The 14,891-nt window shown below is 38.1% G+C and overlaps 1 protein-coding gene across 1 annotated transcript; it reads right to left on the reverse strand.

Moving 5' to 3' along the window:
- Positions 1-786: 786 nt before the first annotated feature.
- LOC130580280 (lymphocyte cytosolic protein 2-like) lies at positions 787-14,134 on the reverse strand (the record flags this gene model as incomplete). The annotated part of the gene is made up of 6 exons (XM_057377680.1): positions 13,833-14,134; positions 11,400-11,462; positions 8,937-8,983; positions 2,548-2,613; positions 1,623-1,654; positions 787-885 (listed from the first exon to the last, which is right to left on the reverse strand). Coding segments are annotated over exons 1-6 (385 nt in total), but the record flags the coding sequence as incomplete, so codon positions are not given.
- Between the last annotated feature and the right edge of the window lie 757 nt (positions 14,135-14,891).

The following is a 14,891-nucleotide window of genomic DNA, read 5'->3' on the forward strand; positions in this document are numbered from 1 at the left end:
TATTCATAAAAACTGAGGTCTTTGATTCAGATCTTTGTGTCCTCCTCGCCCAAACCAGCCTCACAGGACTTGTAAGATCTCATAAGGTCACAGTGTCAATGTGGTCATTGCACATCTGTGCAATCTGCCAAGGCTTGAGACAAAAAGAACACTCCACTTGTCACAGGTGTCACAGGTGTCACAGCTGGAATTTCCAGAGTCCTCTGTGCTGGCACAGAGCCCACGTGCTCTGTAGGTGGTTACTTTGATCTCTTGCGTTCCCAGAATAGCAGCAAATCTCCTGTGAACTTAGTAACAAGTGTCTTCAAAAATGCCTCTCCTTTTCACTTTTGGATAAAATCCATTAGCAGTGGTCAGCCTTGAGATCTTCCTAAACCCAGGCTGTGTGTTGGCAGCTGAGGTGTGTGTGCTTCACCTACTGACCTTTACCAAGGCGTTTTCTATGCCAAAAAGCAAAAGCTATTTCTGCACTTTAAATAGCTTTTTTTAAAAAATACTGTTCAATAAATCAGCTCTAGAGAATAAAATGGCAAGAATCTGCCATTGAATAACAGAGCGACCTTTCATCTGCTAGACACCTCTTTTAAGAATTTGAACTAGGCCTATAAAATCCAGCTGTGGTTCTGTGGGGACCTGGTCATAGTCTGGGAGCTTCTGCTTGAGCCATGGGAAGGCCATTCTGCAGCTCTGCCTTGCATTTCTGGGGGAGAACCCATTCTCAGTGAGGAAATTGGTGTGCAGCCACTGCAGGCATTCCTGCTCTTCCTCCCCCAGCGCCCTCTCCACATTCAGCCAGTGCAGGGAGCAGGAATGCCCTGAGCTGGGGGGTTCTCTTAACACAAATACTCACAAATGAAGACCAGCCACCGTCATCCTGAGCATACCCTGTGTGAAGAAGCACAACCACACATTGCTGAGACAGCTCTGCCAAAGATGTAATAACACAACACAAAGAACCAACAAATGCCAGGTGAGTCGTGCCCCTCAATCCTGTGCCACGGGAACAGGCTGTTCTTTCAGAGGCAGGCTGGCAGCCACGGAGGGCACTGTGAATAACATCCTGATGCAAACCTGAGATAAAGCTGCCCTGGTACGACATGATCTGGGTGCTGGCACTTCAAGTTTGTCCCACTTCCAGTTTYAAAYATAATTTGAAACAAAATGTTTTCAGAATCAGCYCWGRCTTCTTAYSYCTTTAARACTATTTTAGCTTAATAACAGAAGTTTTGGGKTTTTTTTTTMATTTCAGCTTCCCTCTCTAATACAGTGCTGCTAGGAGGAAGGGCAGGGGGCAGAGATGTTGGAACAGAAATATATAGGCACTGATAGAATGTATTGGGTTAAAGAAAGACATTTTGGGAATTCTCATGTAAAAGTCTCTGCTCTTGCCTTCCTTCACCATCTTTTCTCGTTTAAAGCACTTTTTCTTATTTATTGTTCTGCATCTACTCTTTTTGGTTTTGAAACTTCTTTATACTCTCATATTTTCATTTATTGTTTTGGATTTTTGGTTCCTAACCCCACTCCCATCAGCTGACTCTGCCCTGCAAGTATTAATTTAACATTTTAATATTTTTAACCACATTTTATTGTAGAGAGTCTATCTGCCAGTATATGCTTACCTGGGTTTTCATGAGATTTTTGTGGTTGGGCCCTGAAATAAAGATACAAAAAATAAATTACGTCTGTTAAATGTTTACTGCTTCTATTGCAAATGAAGGCAATAATTAACTGTTACAGTAGAATGAAGTTTACCCAGATGTGTTTATCTCTGCTCAAAATGCCAAAAACATATTAGTTGATATTTCACATAGAGGATTCTAACAAAATCTAAACTTTTTCAAAAAGAAATTAAGTCAGAGAAGTCAAATGCTTTGAACCAAGGGGATTCTGCAAATATATTTACCAGTCCTGAAAACAGAAACTTTTTTTGCTAATTCAGATCAAGCTGTTGTTCAAAGTCAAATTCATAAATATTTGAAAGGTTAAAAATATTTTTATGGTTTTCAATTCCAGTTTTGGATTCTTATTAATGGAAAGGTGTAAAATCATGTTCTCAGATGATACAAAATGATGTTATGTAGACTGGACTCAGTTCTCATTGTGTAGGAAGATAAATTGTTCTTTTCTCATATAATGCTCTTGCAATTTTTGCTGTTTTTCTATTGCAAATATTATATTCAATGTCAAATCATTAAGAATTAAAAAGTCTAATAATGTATCAATCTGTGGAATGCATTAATGATGATTTATAAATAATGTATGCCTAGGCTTCATTGGCTTCATAGCCTTCCTTAAACTGATGTGCTCAGGTGGAAAATTGCATGAAAAGTGCAAATGTTACTTGGTTCTGGACATGGCAGAGGTATCTGGGGTGTTCATGGGCTCAGGCTTTGCTATTCTTATCAGATGACATTAATGAAACAGAACTGTTTTATACACTTTCCAGGCTGTACTTCTGATCCAGGCATTATGGTGAAATGAAAAACAGGCCAGAAAAGATGTATCTGGAAGATTTGAAAAAGAAAGCTGAGTTGTTTTACTCACCATCTTGGAAGGAAAGAGAGTCTCCCTTCATTTTTGCTTATTTCTTGGCTTAATTTACTCACAATTCTATTGAAAAGAAAAACAAAAATAGTTAAAAAAAACCCTTGAATTTTTTATCAAAGCAGCTAAGTCATTTTCTTAGCTGTTATCCCTCATTATTTGCTAAATTTAATCTGGTAACTCAAGATTATTATTTACTATGTGATAAGAACACTGAATTTACCATCTTAGTGCTGAGTTGCACTATAGCACATCCAATTCCAAACTAGACYTTTTTTACCWAGGTAAAACYCKGTGCTGTTGRATCAYGTTTAAAAGTAAACATTAAATCCAGCCTTAGAATCTTTGGGTGTTGTAGACATCACGCTGCTTCAAATAAGGCTAGGGTGTTTTGCATGGAAAAAGCAAATAATTCTTCAGGAAACAGGGTTTATGGTTGCAAAAGCAGGGATTAAATGTTTCCTAAGTCTCTTCTCTGGTTTTTTTTGTGTTCCTTCTTCTGCAACCAAGCCACACCTCATCCCAAATCCCTCCACCAGAGGGAAGGGGAAGGCTGATCTTGTTCCATGTCTTAAGATGTTTGCAGGGCATGGCAGAAATATTCATGGAATATAAAGGCTGTCATTTTATGCCTGAACAGATTTTTCCAAGTGGATGGCAGTCAGTACTGAGATTCACAGGGTTCATTTTACTGAGAGACCACAATTCTGCTCTGCTACTAATTAAGTTTGCATCCATGATTATTTTGCTTCAAAGAAAACTTATGTTGAGCCATGGTCTGATTCTAAATTGTCATTATTTCTTACTGAGGAACATCCAACTGAGAAAGTCCTGTGGCAAACAGAGCAAAGTGTTTGCATACACCCAGTTAAAAATATTCCATTTTACTTCCAGATTATATTATTTACATCTATAAGAGACAGTAATTGTGGAAAAAGAAAAATCAGGAACTTAATGTATCTGTTTTTCTCAGATTCTAAATTTTGTAAAATCTAAACTTGATTATTTGTGAATGTAGAATTCTTCCCCACACAGATTGAGTCAATCAATATTGTAAGATTATTTGCTTAATGCCATGCAGTCACTACTCTGTTTTATTTTTCTTCTCCTTTCATGTCTTTTTCTGCTACTCAGCAATAACAATCCCCTAGTTTTTTCCAAATGACTTAGTTAATCATCTTTCATGTCTAACTGCTCGTCTGAGCTGGCACTGGAGGAAGACAGGTTTTCCAGCAATCTGATACTAAAAACAAGCCAACAAAACCAAGTGATTTCAGATCAGAGTGATAGTGCTGTCTGAAAAGGATGAAGATGAGTGGGGTGAAGTTAAGGATATGCACCCAGGATCTATGTATGAAAAAAAAAAGAAATACAGAGAAAGAATATTGGTTAGATTTTCTTGTTTAAGGTGGTATTTTGCCATTTTGTGGTTCGAGGCCAGTATTGTCACGCTTGCCCCTTTTTGAAATGAGCACATGCACAAGTGTTAACAATTTCAGAAGGATCACAGCTGTCTGAATCTGACATTGTCCCCAAGGAAGTTGGATAAAGCAAGAGAAGTGCCAAGTTACAGGCAGAGGAGTCCTCTTGCTCTTATTTCCCAAAGAACAAACCCTGTTCTGTCAAGAAATTTCCTTTTGCTGCAGGCGATAAGGAACTTGCTGTGTGAATAAATTCCATGTGAGACATCAGGGAAGGACCTGGGGTAAGCAGTGCCCTGCACACATCAATGCTTTGGTCAAGAAGTGGATTATGAAATTTGTGGTTTATTCCCTGTTGTAGAAGAGGTAGAGAATCTTCCAGAATATCTTGGAGTTTTTTCAGCTGAAGAAGTAAAATGACGTTCACTGGGTTTGGAGCTAATAATTTTTAATTTTTTTTTTAATTTCAGACTGCCCTGGGTATGAATGAAACCTGAGTGTTTGGAAGCTTTTTGGACTAAACCTGGGCTGGCTGCTATGAGGATTTACACCAGCTGGTTTTTGAGGAAAAACTGACAGGAAAAAGTTGAACCATCTTATCCTGCTGCCAGAAAATTAATCATTTGATACTTCAAATACAGTATCTAATCTTTACTCCTGGTTTATTTTAAATCCTTCAAACCAATGGCTCAGAGGGTTTATTAGAAGAAAGCAAATTTTAGGAGGGTCACGCTTTACAAGCAGAGTTCTTAGGGAAGGTTGGTGCTCTGAGCAGCTGAGCCCGTCACCATGTGAGGAAGGAAGTGCCAAAACCACACAGCTCTCTGAGCTGTGGGAGTGGATGATAGGAGAGGATAAGGCAACAGCACTTGCAGAAAAACTTACTCAGACTTCTCTTTCTCTTTCTACCTCCTCCACCAGTTGCTAAACTTAAAACTGGCAGGAAGTTGAAATTTTTAAAAACCCACACATCCAGCCCTCAAAGCAGGACTCCAAAACTGGCTTTTGTTCTCTTAACTGCAGATACTGTTGACATGAGCAGAATCCACTCTACATGTTTTGGGATCAAGGGTTTAAATGGGTAAGGGAGGTGGAATACAAATTCCTCTAGGGCCAGGAGCTGCACAGTTGCATATTGAGCACTGTCAGAAGCATTGGTGATCAAACTCTTTGGTTTGGCCTTTGAGAAGAATCTGCTGGGCAGATGCAATGTTGTTTTATTGACTTCAAAACTGACTGAAATACAGTTAAGTTCCAGGTCTTGCAACAATCTTTCGATCCCACTGAGAGGATGTGTGCACACACACTGACATCTGCCCAAGGCTTACCTTCTCAACAGAGAAAGCACAGATTTCTCAAATTTTAGGTTTCCACTTTTACTGTTCTGAAAGTAGAACAACTTTCAGAGTGTGCAGTTTGCAGGCTCAGGCTGTGTCATTTACTGAGCTGGCACATGCAGTGAGTGCAATGATCAGCTTTCTATGACTGGAAATTTCCACCAGTGCTATGGGATGCACTTTGGAGTGCTCAGGGATAAGCCCAAAGCTTTCTGAAAAAGGCTGCAAATTTCAAATCTCAGCTTTGCCAGGAACCTGCCACTGGAATAGCCAGAAGGATCAACAGCCTACTGAAAACTTGGAAACCTTTTCTGTCAAGGTAATATTTGTCACACAATAGGAATGACAAAGACTTATTTCAGTGTTAATACCATGGTTCAGGTACCAACCAACCACCAGCATTATTTTAAATGAAATCTTTGCTTTTTCTTTATTAATTCTGACCATAGTAAGGCAAATGCTGTTGAATGTGCTTTAAAATATTTTGCAAGACTCAACTTTGTTCTCTACAAGTATAAAACCTTATGATCATCTTTGACTGCCAGTAGTGCTAATGACCAATTGGAAAACTCTGTCTCTTAAGCTGTATGTTGGCTTCTTGTTTCATTAGATTTATCTCAAAAATGTTAGTAACACCCTCATGATTAGGTCTGAGTTTCATTTAACACTTAGCACATATGGTCAGTGTGTGCTTTGTATAAAACAGACCAAGTCCCTTCCCAGTTTCACCAGTGTATCTCTTTCAGGACACAGTGTTTTGTTTGTGAGGATTCAGGTGTACATCTAAACACAGTGGTATTAATATTAACTTTTCAGCAAAGTTTTCCAGAAATAGTTGAGCTCTTTCAATGAAGAATGCTAAAGATTTTAAGAAGTATTTTAATTTTTGAAATAGTGTTTAAATCTTGTTGTTGTTGTTGTTGTTTTTAAAAAGAAGCCACAAGTTCTATGAAGAGTTGCACCTGTAATAGGGCTGGGGGAATCAATATTCAAAATAATAATTCTATTAGTAATAGAGGAAGGTTGTGGAGTTTTATAAATAGATTCAGGAAATGACCTGTCATACCTTGTAATGACAACTGTGACCTACTTTGACCCTTGAAAAGTCACACAATCATCCCCAAATAATGGCACAGTTCCATTCAAAACCTGAGCAGTAGTTTGGCTCAGAGGAATAAATTTAGCAAACCCACACAGCCAGCTCAGGAGGCATGTTCACATGCAGGCTGTGGTTTGCAAACCTTGTGTGATTCCACGTGCTGGGTCCACGTGGGTCACAATATTCCTGCTAAAGTAACTGGTGAACAATGTCTTGTGTACATGTAGCTTTTATTCATTTCATCCCTGGCTGATACTGTTTATATTCAAATACGCCCAGATTTTAGTGCTGAGACAGAGTATCAGGCGGTATAACTACAATGTGCTAATGTGTCTTTCAGCTTGTAGACAAACTCTTCCTACCAGCATTATGATATAAACCAAAAGTGTAAACGTGCTCTGGTAGAAGTCAACAGCACTTTATGTTTCGACGAGAGTGTGAAGATTCTGAAGAAATGAAATTAACGTTCAAAAAACCCAGCAGTTTCTTCTACCCATTAATTCTATCCAGAAGGGCTGTTTTGGGGTTTGGTGGATTTTTGGTTTTTTGTTGTTGTTTCTGGAAGTGGTTTTTTGGTTGGTTGGTTGATTTTTAGTGGGAACCAGTTCTCTTCCATATAAAGGTTCTAAATTCTTGTTTTGAACAAGAATGTTTTAAAATGTTTTAAACAGTGGCATTACATGGAGGACCCTTCTGCTTGTAAAATCACCATAATCCAGTGAATATTTTGCTTGTTTGTAAGTGTGGAAAAGTCTGGGAACTGAGGCCTTAGTTCCAGAACTTTCATTCAGATTTAAATATCTACCAATTTATTTAGTTCATCAAGTTGTGCACCAAGCTTCATTTAAAGCTCTCAATTTCAAATTCTTTTCTAATCGAGAAACCCAAAAGATCTGAGTGGAAAAGGCTGTTCTGTTTGTGCTGGGGTGTGACAAGTGAGAAACCCAAAAGAGGAGGCTAAAAAAAGGCTGTTCACTTTTTCTAGGGTGTCACAAGGTCAGTGGACTGTGAAAATCAAATTTTGAGGCATCAATAAGTTTGGATGAGGAGATAGGAGCAACTCCACATGCTTAGGTTTTGTTTTAACTGTTCATCTAGAGCATTAATGTCTCTGGTTTGTCTGTGTTTATTGTGAAACTTTCTTCTCACAAATTTGAAAGGAAATCACCAAAAGTTCTCAAAATTATAAGCTCACACAATTAGAACACGAAAGAGAATTTTTCTAAAGAACTGTTAAGGCAGGACAAATTATCAGAGAATTATAAATTCTACAGTATTGTAAGATGAGGCTGTCACAGACAGTCTGGTCTGAGTATCAGAAAATAAATATTTGCTGATACATTGTCAATTAAATATTTCTTTTAATTGTCAGTGACTTCATAAATTCTGAGACACCAGAGCATCTTTTTGAAATAATATCTGGACTTCATTACTAACATATTGTACACCACCAACCCCTATTATTGGGATTTTTTTTGTGTGAAAATGCAGATGTGATTTTAGGGAATATGTCACACCCAAGGTTTTCCAATTCCGGTCCTTCATATCTGATCTGAGCACGGGTGTCCTGCTGGGCTCAGCTCTTCTCACCAGCTCAGCCATTAGCACAAAACTTTTCAATATTCTTTGCTTCCCCAAAACACACCTGACACTGGCTCTGATGCATCAAAAAAGGCAAAGCAAACTGTATCTTCTGTAGCAAAATCAAGATTTGCGTGGAGGGAGTGAGTCTGGAACTGGGAAATGAGCAACAAAGAAACAGCTCTGATGGAACTTCTTGAATTCCCTTTTTTCCTCCCCTCCTTTGTTTAGAAGACCTTGAAGAGCTCCATGTGTCTCATGGTTAGCAACCTTTGAACCTCCAGCTTAAATACATAGCAGAGAGCTCATAGCAAAATCAAATCATTCATTTTTTCACCATAAAATATTAGAAGAAGCCCATTTCTCTTACTCAGTATTGACTTAAGGAGATTAATGCTCCTCATTTAGTAACCTCCATGAAATTATGGAATCTATTCAGGCGAATTGGAAACTTTTTCAAGGCCTAATCCACAKGAGCTGAGGAAAGCTATTGAACACTGAATCACAAGTTCCAGACTGATTTATCTTGAACACCCACCTAAAGCAAAAACATATGAAAATAATTTCAAATCCTAGCTGCTGTGGACATAACTGACTTTTTTTTTTTTCCTTTAAGTTAAAATCAACTGTTAAGCAGTGAACAGTTAAGTCACACTTCAAAGGTAATACTTGCAAGAAAGWTTAACCTTTGTGTGGCTGCTGTCAGTCAAAGAATTTATGCATGAATTCTTTTGAACATCCCCCAGACAATCTTCTTGTATTGTATCATTTTGCTTGAGCAGTCATGACAACAACATYATTTTGGAATATTCTTCTTTTTCTSTCAGTAYRCTCCAATAAACAGATCTCTGACCAATCACTTGTAAATCATTTGCCTGATATTTCCTATGAGATTTCACTGCAAAACAGCTAAAATATTTTTAAATATTAAAGTAGTTTGACTTTACTTACGGCACTCTGAGTTTTGGAAATTTCTGAATATCATTTTCAGACATGTTCTGGAAAAGAAATACATGGGATAGATCATAAAATTGTTCATGAACACCCTGTGACTAACCCGAGTAAGTCATTTATATATATTCAAAAATGTACCATGAATTCATGTGGTATTTAAGTGACTTCAGAAGTCAGGTATATTAAATTCCTTCATGTCTGCTTAGTGAAATTAGGCCAGACTGCATGATTGCAAAATTTCAGGGTAAAATTGTAGATTTGAAGATAGAGAACCTTTGGCTGGAGTTTTGTTCTGAGAACCTTATCTGTAATAATCACAGTACGTGTAAAATCCCATTTCTAATGGACACATAGCTTGAAAAGTCCTTGGAATTAAAAACAGCCTTGGCACCCAAAAAAAAATCTTTCTGGAAACAGGGATGGGGGAGATTGTCTGTTCCCCCCTGAACCAAAATACAGCAACTGGACCAAGATTATTCCTGACTGAGATGTGCTGCCTGCAGAGCTTTCCTGATGTTCATCCCTTTTCTTCCTCCAGCACGTGCAAATCCACAGTTAGGACAGATTTGGGCATTATGAAAACTTGGGATTTAGTTGATTCAGTGTTTTGTTTAGTTAATCACAAATTTCATGAATTTTCTTTGGAACATGGATGATAATCTGGTTATTTTTGTCTTTTTTTTTTTTTTTTTTACTGACAACAGTAATAGGTTTCTAATTACACATTGGCTCACAAAGCTGTCAATGTCAATGTTCAGGACAGAACAAATCCTATCTGTGTTTTTCCAAACTATTTTGCCTCTGGGAGGAGTGAAAATACAGGAAAAATGTACTGCTTTTATGGAAATGTCCAGCAGTACTTCCTGAAGAATCGTATTTTTTCTAAAGGTCTTTTATGCTTCTCTCTGAAGTTCTATTCTGGTGACAAACGTTAGAGGTATAAATTCTTTCACAAGGGCCACAATTCTGCTTTAAATAACAGAGAAATTTATTAGAATAAGTTACATGGAACCCCTTGCTTTTATTCCTCCTACATCTCAACTGGGCTTTCCTTGTAGCCAGTCACAGAAAGGTGATTTTGCAACTGGAATGTTACTCTGAATTACAGCAACATTTTTACAGCCAGGTTTATGACGGAGATCTGACAATTTTTTTCTGGATTGCTTTGTACTCTGGAATATTCTACTGGAATTCTCCTTCTGTGGCTCTGTGTAACGAGTGAACCTTTTTCTTTTTTGCATTATACAATTGACAAGMAATTCAAAAGCTCAAAAAGAAAGTCTGAGCAGAGGTGAGCAGCTGCTTGGCTTGCTCAGTAGAAAACATCCTTTGAACTGGCTGGGATTCCTCTGAAGAGCTGCTGCACTATGTAATTACAGAAACACTGTGGAAATAGTAGAAAATCACAAAAATCATTTAGAAATCACACAATTATTGCACTTTTTATTTGCACCTCACAAACTCCCATAATTTCATTATGTTTCCAGAGCCAGAACTCCCACTCCAGCCACAGATCCTTATTGCTTGAGCTAAGGAGGATCTCTTAGGGGTTGTTAGGATAAATCCCATGATACACATCTGAATAATGCTGACCCTACCCTCCATGAGGAGGGAGGGATTGTATCTTCCTCCTACAAAAGGGGTTTGAAAATTTTAATGTTGCATTTCAATGAAATGTCAAAAAGCTGGATATTATTGCTGGTTATATTATTATTCAAGTAAATGAAAAATAAGAAACTTGAGAAGAGGTATGCAGAGATWTTCCCACTATGACTAATTAAACAGAAGAGCAAAATTACTACTTCTGGGGAAAATACAATGGTTAATATTTGAAAATAAAATGCAGTATTACTGAAAGCTCTTACACATCTTCATGGATGTGTMTTTAAGACCTGCAAACAGCAGCTCTGTCAGTGGAAGTTATCAGCTTTTCTAAAATTAGGCCAAGTCTGGAACAATGTTGATTTAAAGCCACTGGACTTTGCTTACTAGTTTTGATGCTCTTAAATTTTATGCATTTTGTGTATTGTTACGGAAGAAATCTAATTTTATCTATAGAGGAATGAAGAAGTTATTATAATAAAAGGCCTGACATTGTGACCAGGGCTGTGTCTCCTTCAGTATGAGAGGATAGTTAGGAAATGTGGGGTTTCTGTAGTTAAWATCTGAAAACAAAAACTATAAAGGCAGAGATTAATTCAAGAGGTTATGGTTTTAGAGCTTCCCTGTCAGTGCTAAAAATACTAAAAATATCCATATTAAACAACATTCTTGGGCTCCCAGCATTCCATATTTAAAGCAAGTTGTCTGGCTGATTTTAGCAAAAGCTGTTACCTCCCATATTTATAGCCCAGCAACCACCTGAGAGGTGGCTCCTCATCTGCCAGTGCAAAATAAGRAGGAGTCAAAACCATCACTTGATTGGAATTTTACAGGAAGGAATTTTACAACCCCACTTACCAAAAACCTTTGTCCATTTATGCTGTGCTTCCTCACAACTTTCTCACAGTCCTTATACTTTAGCTGTCAATGAGAAGAAGGTGATTATTGTACCCTTAATTAGAAGAATCAATGAAGACACTTAAACATGTGGCTGGTTTTGAGTAGATGCTTTCAAGATACCCTTTTGTATGCTACGACCTAAATGGTTCATTTCATTCCATAAACACAAATTTTTATGACAGAGGTTCTTCAACTGACTTGGAGGTTTTCATCCATTTAGGAACACRTAATTCCTAACATTTACAATCCACCTTGCAGTTGCCTGGCACAAAGAAGTATTTGAAAAAGGGATTGTTGTGGTACAGACTGGGGTGAGCAGCTGCAGAAGCAGAGCAAAAACCTTGCTATCCAGGAATACTAAAACTGACTGATCCCAGGCACAGAATTCATTGTTGTGATCAAAAAGCTTTCTCTTCTAGATGGAAATATCACTTGTAAATCCTGAAATTATCTATAATATTTGTAATGCTTTTCTACAATATTGTTTCCCAGTAGCATTTAGGACAAGGATATGTTCTTTTGAAGTCTCTCATGAAGCAAGATGTGACTTTTAAACATTTCCACATGTCCTAAGTTGCTTTGGTTTTTATTTAATTTGAACATTAATAGCATAATGTAAGAACACAATTTCTATTTTTGATCTGGCTAGAATGCATTTTTCTGTTTCAAGTTGGTCAGRTCCATATGAGAAGGAACCCAGAGAGCAGGTAGATAAAGTGATTTTTTAAGGCTTTGAGACAAAAGAATGACTCTTGTTTGGCCTGACACTTCAGTTGGTAAAAGTTATGGTGACAAATGACCTTGGGCTGCTGGGACAGCTCCCCTAAAGCAGAGAACACCCTACAGGGASCATGATGTCCTTCTGTAGTTCCATCCCATATTTTCATTTTAAGGAGTAATCTTGTAACTTGGTGTAYGTGAGAACAGATCCTGAAAACAACTGAAGAGCAGAGAGGATGTTTTTAGGAGCCATYTTCAGTTACTCATATGCAGGGCTAACTCTGGTAAATATTTTAGGATACARATTAAAACTTTTGTGCAGACTGAGRACTTAAACCTGTAAATAATTTCTTTCTTACAATGAGTGCAATCCTGATGTTACCAGCACAAGTCTGTTTGCARAGGGAAACAACACATCACTGTGACTGAGACGTAATCTCATTCTTAGAGCAATTGATGAAAAATACTGTTTAGCTATTAAAAAATAGCCCTTGAAATATCCCAAATATGAACATCTTTGATTTTTCTAAACAAAAGGAAAATAGTAAAATACTTTGGCAATTATTTGAAAATTTGGGCCTTCATTGATTCATTCATTCTCAGAGTTTATCTGGGGTCAAGATCTGGTCACTTGTGATGGGTGCCCAGAGTGGGCTGACTTGGGCTGACGTTATTGTCTTACACGGATTTTTTAGATGACTTAAACAGCTTTTGCCCTGATTCAGCTCCCCAAAAGTGGAATGTCATTATTCTGGAGGGTGTCTTGATCAGCAGAAGGGAGGCACTACAGATAAATGTGCATTCAGTTAYGGTAGAACTTACAGTTAATCCTTTCAGCACTGTTCAGAATATCATTATCAGATCTTTCAGAAAGCCGTTTTTCCCTTCTTAATTTCTTGGAAATGGTGGTCCAACTTCCCCCTGCACTGCTGTTGTAATGTTACTTGTTGATAATGATCTGAAGTTACTTGTTGATAATGATCTCATCTGTTCCATCTCCAGTTTTTGGTTTCACTTTCCTGTGCCACCAACCCCTGCACCCTGCAATTAGGGGCTTGTGAGTAGTTGGCAGTTTCACTTCTCTGGAGATTTGGTAGGCACAGACTCTCTGTGTGATCTGATCATCTGTATTAGCTAGTTTTGCATTCAACTATCAAACTTGCCTCAATTCCCCRAATAAAATTCTTGTAGAGTTACAGRAGCCATTGAAAAAAATAAACTTCACATCATTTCAAAGTTAAGCCCAAGGTGTTCCAGGTTTTACAAGCCTGGCCATGAATGTGATTAACAAAGACATTCAGAGGCTCAATGGTGGCACCGAGCAATTTGGAAAGAAATATCACTTCTGAAAAAGTGATATTTCATTGAAGATGAAACAGAAAACTTCACACCTTAGTGCCTTCTGYAGCTGTTAATGTGTGTTACACCAATAAGTGTGGTAGTAATGTGTTGATTTCCTCTAAAAAGCCATGAGTTTCTCTTATACCCAATTCCAAAATCCCTTTCAAGATTCATTTTCACCGCCCAGTTTAGCTCAGTTTCCCATCTGACAGTGGTTTTGCTTTTAGCTCTGCAGCGCTTTGCCCTTTATAAAACACCTAAATTTAGCCCAACCACTGTTCCAGCAGTTTGCTCCTCCATCAGACGAAGACAAAACACAGCCAAACTCACCGTCCTGAAATAGTCTGCTAAGTCATCTGGGCTCCAGCTGAGCACGTCGGAGCGGTAGGGAATGTTCCTCAGGTCCATGTCTTCTCCTCCAGGCACTCAGGGAGTGTTCATAGCAGTGCTGTCGAKGACACAGCCATGTATTCTCTCAGTGTGGACACTTCCAAGGAATTCCTTGCCCAACACCCAGCTGCTTCTGTCCAAGAACTGCTCTTTTCAGTTCAGAACTACGTTGTGAGGACCTTGCAGAGAGACTCTGCTTCCTCTGCTACAAAATGGTCTCTTCTCAGAAATGTTTCAGCTAGTCAGCCTTACCACTTCCTTTCTCTGAATATAAATAAGTAAACAAGGAAGCACACAGAGTGTTGAAAATGCTCTGCCTGCTGTGTATAATTAAGCTCCTATGGATCCTATTTGCTTGTAAATGCACACATGAATATTTACGTATTTACTCACATTGTGCAGCATTAAAATATTGTCATATTATCTGCATAGACATGGGTTATTCTTCTGTGCAAGTCTAGCCCAGTTTAGCCCCACAAAGAAGAAAACATTCACTTAAGAGAAATTTCTTCAATTTACCTCAGTACTTGAAATATTATTTGTACAATAACAGGTAATTGCTAGAGCTGCACATAAGGAGGAACAAATGACTTAGCAATGGAATTACAGTCAGCATTCYTTCAAATAAAGAATCATTTGGTGAAACTAAAAAATGTGTAAGTTCAGATGAAAAATTATTACATTGTCATTGTATCAAAGCTTCATTTTTCGGCTACTTCTTATGAGGATTTTTATATCTGAAAAAGAATCCACAAAACCATAATATTACACCAGGRACATGATAGACTTTCATCTGCCCTCCACAACCAATTCAGGTGCCTTCCTATCAGTAGGTGCCTTTGGTGAGATTGCATWGAGTAATTCCAAGTGTGTCTGTTTTTCAGAACAGCCAGCATGTCCATTCTCCCTTTCCCTGTTGTGGAGCTTCCTCCCAAAGCACTGTTGGTGTGAATCCTTGGGCTCATTCCTCCATTAGACTGCACAAAAGGTGGTAATTTC

Source organism: Malurus melanocephalus, unplaced genomic scaffold (assembly GCF_030028575.1).
Source record: "Malurus melanocephalus ecotype Western Australia unplaced genomic scaffold, MMel_1.1 scaffold_321, whole genome shotgun sequence".
Taxonomy (NCBI): Eukaryota; Metazoa; Chordata; class Aves; order Passeriformes; family Maluridae; genus Malurus; species Malurus melanocephalus.